The sequence below is a fragment of the Procambarus clarkii genome, chromosome 45 (assembly GCF_040958095.1).
Source record: "Procambarus clarkii isolate CNS0578487 chromosome 45, FALCON_Pclarkii_2.0, whole genome shotgun sequence".
NCBI classification, from domain to species: Eukaryota; Metazoa; Arthropoda; class Malacostraca; order Decapoda; family Cambaridae; genus Procambarus; species Procambarus clarkii.
Genome location: NC_091194.1, coordinates 13,861,467 through 13,870,469, shown reverse-complemented (window position 1 = coordinate 13,870,469; position 9,003 = coordinate 13,861,467). Strand labels below are relative to the sequence as shown.

Genomic DNA, 9,003 nt, shown 5'->3' with positions numbered 1-9,003 from the left:
CACTATACTGTCATGGTCAGCACTATACTGTCATGGTCAGCACCATACTGTCATTGTCAGCACTATACTGTCATGGTCAGCACTATACTGTCATGGTCAGCACTATACTGTCATGGTCAGCACCATACTGTCATGGTCAGCACCATACTGTCATGGTCAGCATCATACTGTCATGGTCAGCACCATACTGTCATGGTCAGCATCATACTGTCATGGTCAGCACCATACTGTCATGGTCAGCACTATACTGTCATGGTCAGCACTATACTGTCATGGTCAGCACCATACTGTCATGGTCAGCACCATACTGTCATGGTCAGCACTATACTGTCATGGTCAGCACTATACTGTCATGGTCAGCATCATACTGTCATGGTCAGCACTATACTGTCATGGTCAGCACTATACTGTCATGGTCAGCACTATACTGTCATGGTCAGCACTATACTGTCATGGTCAGCACTATACTGTCATGGTCAGCACCATACTGTCATGGTCAGCATCATACTGTCATGGTCAGCATCATACTGTCATGGTCAGCACCATACTGTCATGGTCAGCACTATACTGTCATGGTCAGCACTATACTGTCATGGTCAGCACTATACTGTCATGGTCAGCACCATACTGTCATTGTCAGCACTATACTGTCATGGTCAGCACTATACTGTCATGGTCAGCATCATACTGTCATGGTCAGCACTATACTGTCATGGTCAGCACCATACTGTCATGGTCAGCACCATACTGTCATGGTCAGCACTATACTGTCATGGTCAGCACTATACTGTCATGGTCAGCACCATACTGTCATGGTCAGCACTATACTGTCATGGTCAGCACCATACTGTCATGGTCAGCACCATACTGTCATGGTCAGCACCATACTGTCATGGTCAGCACCATACTGTCATGGTCAGCACTATACTATCATGGTCAGCACCATACTGTCATAGTCAGCACTATACTATCATGGTCAGCACTATACTGTCATGGTCAGCACTATACTGTCATGGTCAGCACTATACTATCATGGTCAGCACCATACTGTCATGGTCAGCACTATACTGTCATGGTCAGCACCATACTGTCATGGTCAGCACTATACTATCATGGTCAGCACCATACTGTCATGGTCAGCACTATACTATCATGGTCAGTATTATTATATGCTTCTGATTCATGTGAATAAGTGAATAAGTATATAATTTGTAAGTTATGATCGCCCTCTTATTCATAACTCATGAGAATCATTCATTAAATTATCTTTATATGATTATAAATTATGATGCCAATTATTGCTTCAATTAAGTTTATTACACGTGTTATTAAGGCGATTACTCTGTAATTAGAGATTTCAAATCAGTCTCTTATTTAAACACGCACTAGCAAACCTCTGCGCGGCTGGGAGGACCTGAGACTTAGTTCACTAACTTAAGATACAACTTAGAGAATAACTTAGCTCTTCCGTACAGTTCTTTAGGACCGCGGAAACTATCGCTTCAAAAGTGTAGTGACGTGTTGGATTTTTCTAAATTGTACTTTTGGTCTAAAATTGTAGAAATTTGGGAAAAATTTATTGTTTTACACTTTATTCCTCAAATGCGTCTACTCTGTCTATTGTGCCTAGTTTTACCTAAGTAAAGACTCGAGTGAAATAGAATGATCGAGAGGAAATGAAATGCATTACAATCCGAAAACGATCAACACAAAAGTTGCTAAAACGACACCTATGAAGGGAATCAATAAGAGGCATTTTCCCTATTTTCTGTCCAGCATATCCGCCAAGAAAATTGAACATCATACGTAAACTTTCGCCGAATTTTCAGAAGTTACCGTTGTGTGCGTCTCGTCGGTGGAGGACGGTCTCAGGATGAGGCCCAGATTGGAAGGCAAGAGAGAGAGAGAGAGAGAGAGAGAGAGAGAGAGAGAGAGAGAGAGAGAGAGAGAGAGAGAGAGACAGAGAGAGAGAGACAGAGAGACAGAGAGAGAAAGAGAGAGTTATTCTGATTGACCACCTTCCATTCAATCAGAATGGCAACACACACAAAAAACATCTGCTTTCGTCCCACTTCGTCTGATCAACACCTTCCCCCTTACAACACCCGCCTAACACCTGTGATTCTCCTCTCAGGTGTCACAGGACCTGAATGACCTCTTCCCTTCCCCGTCAGATCATCAGCTACGACTCGACTCGAGGAGGAGTGACGGTGATCATCGAGAAAGGAGACGTCACCACCAGTTCGTTGCTCATTCAGAAGGCGCAGCTGTCAGACTCCGGCCGATACGACTGCAACCCCTCGAACGCCGCCCCGGCTAACGTCACCGTGCATGTTCTTAATGGTGGGTGTCTTGAGGTGTCTTGTGGTATGTGTGTGTGTGTGTCTTTAGGAGCGAAAAAGAGGGCTCATAAGCTTGGCTTTTCGACCATCATTGGTTCAATGTCATGACACTTTTAACTCACTTTTCTTATCATATTTACATTGAACTTTGTGTAAATCGACTTGGCTTCGATAACTTATTTTTACGACTTTTTTGGATTGAACAAATTCTTTGTGACGGCTTTGTGCCTTATTTGTGTTTTCTGTTTTCAATTGCGTTCTCTCCTTCTGCTGTTTCAAGTTGAACATTGCTTCTACATCTACTTGTGTCAATTTTCCCCTTTTGTATCTTGTATGTCGTTAAGTTTGCTCTACTCCGGTTATCCTCCAGTATAGTGAGGTCGACAGGCTTTCTTCACAGCTGAGTTCCCTTTAGCTCCGTAATGGATTTTGTTGCATATTTTTGTACTGATTGTGTACTCACCTAGTGAGTGAGTGAGTGAGTGAGTGTGTGTGTGTGTGTGTGTGTGTGTGTGTGTGTGTGTGTGTGTGTGTGTGTGTGTGTGTGTGTGTGTGTGTGTGTGTGTGTGTGTGTGTGTGTGTGTGTGTGTGTGTGTGTGTGTGTGTGTGTGTGTGTGTGTGTGTGTGTGTGTGTGTGTGTGTGTGTGTGTGTGTGTGTGTGTGTGTGTGTGTGTGTACTCACCTAATTGTATTCACCTAATTGTCTTGCGGGGGGGGGGGTTGAGCTCTGGCTCTTTGGTCCTGCCTCTCACCGTCAATCAACTGATGTTCAGATTCCTGAGCCTATTGGGCTCTATCATATCTACATTTGAAACTGTGTATGGAGTCAGCCTCCACCACATCACTGCTTAATGAATTCCACCTGTTTACTACTCTGACACTGAAAAAGTTCTTTCTAACGTCACTGTGGCTCATTTGGGTACTCAGTCTCCACCTGTGTCCCCTTTTTCGCATACCACAAGTGTTATAAAGTTTATCATTATTTACCCTGTCAATTCCTCTGAGAATTTTGTAGGTTGTGATCATGTCTCCCCTTACTCTTCTGTCTTCCAGTATCGTGAGGTGCAACTCACGCAGGCTTTCCTCGTAACTCATGCCTCTTAGTTCTGGAACTATCCTAGTGGCATACCTCTGAACTTTTCCCAGCTTCATCTTGTGCTTGACAAGGTACGGGCTCCGTGCTGGGGCCGCATACTCCAGAATTGGTCTTACATATGCGGTATACAAGGTTCTGAAGGATTCCTTACAAAGGTTCCTAAAGGCTGTTCTGATGTTAGCCAGCCTCGCATATGCCGCAAATATCTTCATATAATTCTATATTCATTCTGGTAGATCGTTTATGTAGACGATGAACATTACTGGTGCAAGAACTGAACCCTGTGGTACTCCGCTAGTAACACTTCTCCGGTCTAATACATTGTCTCTGACTACTGGCTTCATCTGTCTGTCAGTTAGAAAATTTTTCATCCATGTCAGAAGTCTCCCTGTCACCCCGCCAACATGTCCTAGTTTCCAGAAGAGCCTCTTGTGTACTACTTAATCAAAAGCCCCTTTTTTAGATCCAGATAGACACAGTCAACCCAACTACCTCTTTCCTGTAGTATCTCTGTGTGTAGTATCTCTACCATAAAAGCCAAGTAGATATGTTACACAGGATCTTCCTGTTCGAAAACCATACTATCTGACCGTTATTATGTCATTACTCTCTAGCTGTTCAATCACTTGGGCTGGACGGTAGAGCGACGGTCTCGCTTCATGCAGGTCGGCGTTCAAACCCCCGACCGTCCAAGTGGCTGGGCACCATTCCTTCCCCCCGTCCCATCCCGAATCCTTATCCTGACTTCTTCCCAGTGCTATACAGTTGTGACGGCTTGGCCCTATCCCCCTGACAATTCCTTCTAGCTGTTCAACCCATTTGTCTTTAACTATTTTTTCTAGTGTTTAGTGTGTCTACCCCTTTGTTTCAGGAGAACACCCGGCGGCGATGCAGCACGGGGGCCAAGGCACCTACACCTCCTCTTCCCTCAGGAACATTCTCACGCTCCTGGTGCTCCTTGCCTGCCTCCACACGCTCCTCCAGTAGCTCCTCCGAACACACACACACACACACACACACACACACACACAGCTACATAACCACTCGAACAAGCCCATGGCGTCTTCAACATGCCCAAGGACGTCTCCAACATACACAAGACATCTTCAACATGCCCAAGAACGTCTCCAACATACCCAAGACATCTTCAACATGCCCAAGGACATCTCCAACATACACAAGACATCTTCAACATGCCCAAGGACGTCTCCAACATACCCAAGACATCTTCAACATGCCCAAGGACGTCTCCAACATACACAAGACATCTTCAACATGCCCAAGAACGTTTCCAACATACACAAGACATCTTCAACATGCCTAAGAACGTCCCCAACATACACAAGACATCTTCAGCATGCCCAAGGACGTCTTCAACATGCCCAAGAACGTCTCCAACATATACAAGACATCTTCAACATGCCCAAGAACGTCCCCAACATACACAAGACATCTTCAACATGCCCAAGGACGTCTCCAACATACACAAGACATCTTCAACATGCCCAAGAACGTCCCCAACATACACAAGACATCTTCAACATGCCCAAGAACGTTTCCAACATACACAAGACATCTTCAACATGCCCAAGAACGTCCCCAACATACACAAGACATCTTCAACATGCCCAAGGACGTCTCCAACATGCCCAAGAACGTCCCCAACATACCCAAGACATCTTCAACATGCCCAAGACACCTGCGGTCCTCTCCAGTAAACCTGAGAAACGCAAATTAAATAAGTAATCCGGACCTTGGCGCGGAGGAGGTTGCAACTCAAGATGCAGGAAGGTGACATGTTGGCCCTAAGACACAGAATACTGGACAGGATCCTGGCACTGGCCAGGATTCACATTCATTTACGAAACCTGTACATCTTTTTTCATTCACGGCGGCTGTGTTTATCTTTACTAAAGCACTTAGGAAAGCCCCTGGGCAAATACTGGTTTACAAACAGGGTTTGTTGATTTACGGAATAGCTTGATGGGTAACGTAATAGACGAGGGATCACTTGATTGTTTCAAGCGTAGGAGAGACATATATATGAATGAGTTTGGGTTGATATAAATAGGATCTTCCATGTATGGCAGGGTTGTTGTGGATACGAATTGTTGTATGGCTACGTAAAGTGCCACGTATGGCAATATACATTAAATTGGCACGAGTGAATAGTGTACTTAATGTTTATGTGATTAACCATGGCAGATTTATTCAAGAGTTTACAAGCTCTGAGGCCACTACGAAGTAGTTTACACAATTAATATCCTTTGGCAATGATGTCTCAAAGCTCGAAAATTGGTTAATATATGTAAACAACGACTTCTTGATTGCTAAGAGAGTGAGAGAGATGTACAGGCTTCGTGAGTGGATGCGTAAGTGTTTGAAGACTCCAGACCCCAAGTTCCTGAAGTCAGTGACTTTAAGACCGAAACGGGATATATTTAGGGCCCATGAATTGGTGAAAGGTCTCCCTTTCGACCTTTTTTCCCCTCGCCATCATTGAAGGAAGAAAGGTCTTCCCTCGCTATCATTGAAGGCAGAAAGATCTTCCCTAGCCATCATTGAAGGAAGAAAGGTCTTCCCTCGTTATCATTGAAGGAAGAAAGGTCTTCCCTCGCGATCATTGAAGGATAAACCGACAATCTTTTTTTTCCATCTAGAGTTACGTAAACTGCTTGAATCGTAAAGCAGTGTTGGAGAAAGTATCTGGCACTTGAGGGAGTGAATATGAGTGATGGAATACATTTCAACATTCTTTACACTCCATTCTATCCATCTTCCACTCGTTCTTTTCACTACTACTCATTATCCCTCAACCACTCAACCATCCACTAACAACCATTCAATTCAACACCACTATTAACCAACCAGAAAACACTTCAAGGTTAGTTATTAGCTAACCAGAAATGCACTTCAAGGATGGCTATTAACCCAGAAATAAATACTTTAAATTTGGCTATTAACCAACTAGAAATATTTCAAGGTCACCATCAGCTCTATATGGTGGGTTGTTAGGGGGGTAGAAATAGCCTAAGCTACTCTATCCCTTTGAGATGTATTTCTTGCTTATCTCAATAAACATACTTGATCTTGAACTTGTGGGCTGTTAACTAATCAGAAAACTGATTAGTCAATGAACTGATTGAGTTCTTTTGGGTCATGAATATTGCAGAATGATGTTAAAAAGATAATTGGGAGTGGTGAGGTGTTTTGTATACATATTTCACACAAAACAGACACATAAACACACACACGCACGCACACACGCACACACACACACGCACGCACACACACACACAATCACACATAATCGATCATTTTTTATATACCATTCACAACAGACTACAGTGGAGGAAAACGTTTACAAACTTCAATATCACGAAAATACACATCAGTTTATATCTCGAAAATTTTCCAAATTATTATATTTATAATGTAAATAATGCATAATAGATGTTTAATGAAAAGCTTGATATCTTTTTTTTTTACATGGAAATTGTACACGAGCAGAACACTGTAGCTATGTGTGCTATCTTGTGTAAACAGGATTGCAACATAGTGCATCCAGCAGATCATTGCAGTGTACACATGAGAATATTGCAATGTACAGATGATTCCAACACGGTGTACACAAAATGGCCAATTGTGTAAATAGACTTGCCACATAGTGGACAGAGGAGTCACAAACTATACACAGGAGCGACTCATAGTGTACTCAGGATTGTTATATAGGAATTTATAGGATGAAACTTGTGAGCGAGTGATAATTACAATTAGTAAAGAACGGTCATTACGACTTCAAGGCCATGGATGAGGACCAATGTGTGAATGTATCTCAGTGCACGAAGGCCACATTGACGACCCGTTCTGAACATCTCCCAGTGAAACAAAGACGTAATAACATACCAATCCGAAACGTCTTGCAGGGAGACAAGAACGTAACAACGTCCCGTTCAGAACGTCAAAAATAAGATGGTAACTTATTAATAATGTCACCGTTTCAAGCAAGGACCTAATACTAAACCCGATCCAAACGTCTCTCACTGACCGAAGAACCAGATATCAGACCTTTACCCTGAATTTTCCCATTAGCAAACAACACTAATCGTTCCCCCCAGCGAACCCTCAATAGTGAGTGTAAAAGACTGCTGACGTGACGGCGGGGCAATGTAAGTGTAAAAAAATAAACTTGATATGGAAATAAAGTTAAACTTGATGTGCATAATGGCTGTGTTCAGAGCTTTTTGTAAGGAGCTACGGCAGTCCACTTTCTAATTTAAGGCAGTCAATTGATGGCCAGGTTGATGATAAGTGTTGATTATAATGACTCAATCTCAGCTGGTAATCATGATATTGATGATGATTTATGGACTCTACATTATTTAATGAGGAGAACTTTTGTATTCAATATTTCATAAATCTCACAAGTGAGGCACCCTGCGGCTGCCTGGCTGATGTATGATGTTTTGTTCTTCTTTTATTTTATATCACTTTGCAAATATGTCGACAAGTTTTCTAATTAATTATTTTATGTTTGTTTACCTTAATATATGTTTGTGTCCCTGCACTCTCGATAATTAATAGTTTTTAATCCAACAGTGTCACTGTTTATGTCATTTAGTATCAATTACATTTTCTCAAATGATGTATTTCACAAAAATATGTGAAAAAAGTATTTTATGGAAAATAAACCATTTTTTTAGTCAAATGTGCTTTCTTTTTTCTTCTAATCCTTTTAATTCGTAAGTTATTAATTCTTATTTATATGATCTGAATCGTCAATGAGAATGTTATGTTGTAAAACAAAATACAAAGGGCTCGAACTTACATGGGCTCGAACACACGGCCGAGTCGTCGCCAATTTCTCACTCTGAATCCCCGTCAGCAACTTTCAATCAAATTAATGGCCAATTGAACCAAAATACCTAACCTAGCCTACCCCAACCCCCCTAGGCTAAACTATACACATAATTAAACTATGCAAATGGGTTAGGCAAGAGTAACACATTTAAAGACTGGCTTCGTGTATATCTCGAACACACACAGCAACACAACTAGAACAGTATCCGAACACGTGAAGTTTCTGCCCAATATAGTCAGACTTTTCCAATGACCACAATATCAAAGAGCAGCGCCATCAGTGGTGAATCCACGTCGATTCAACGTGGAACGTGGAATCAATGCCACTCTTGGATATACTGCGCACTCTAGGGGTTTTGGGGGTATGTTGTGCCTTCCTCTCTAAACAACGTCACTCCGACGTCACGCTGACGTCACACGGACGTCACACCGACGCTCCCAACAATGTTTGCTGGATCAACTCCTTCCCAATATAATTTCCGTGAAGATTTTGCGTCAACATTTATGCAAAAATACGAAATAAATTACACTGTTTAGTGTGTAAATTTGGATACTTACCTTACGCAGATTAAATGTTCACGTTCAAGTTTGCTCAGATTTTTTCCAATATAAAAGAAACAAGATGAATTTGCATAATGTAATCAAAATGCTTTAGAAAAGTAAACTGATCTTGTTACAGAATGATACTTAAGTGACAATTAGAGT

At 42.1% G+C, this 9,003-nt stretch overlaps 1 protein-coding gene across 2 annotated transcripts in view; it reads left to right on the top strand.

Moving 5' to 3' along the window:
- Nucleotides 1-8,146, top strand: part of LOC123749219 (zwei Ig domain protein zig-8) — a 114,768-nt gene extending 106,622 nt beyond the window's left edge. Inside the window, exons 7-8 of one of the 2 annotated variants that reach the window (XM_069301449.1) lie at nt 2,175-2,343; nt 4,313-8,146. In XM_069301449.1, the coding sequence (XP_069157550.1) occupies nt 2,175-2,343; nt 4,313-4,425 (282 nt within the window). In that variant the 3' untranslated portion in view covers nt 4,426-8,146. Of the gene's footprint in view, nt 1-2,174; nt 2,344-4,309 lie in introns of both variants that reach the window. The other variant, XM_069301448.1, reaches the window with a different exon arrangement.
- Nucleotides 8,147-9,003: the final 857 nt, after the last annotated feature.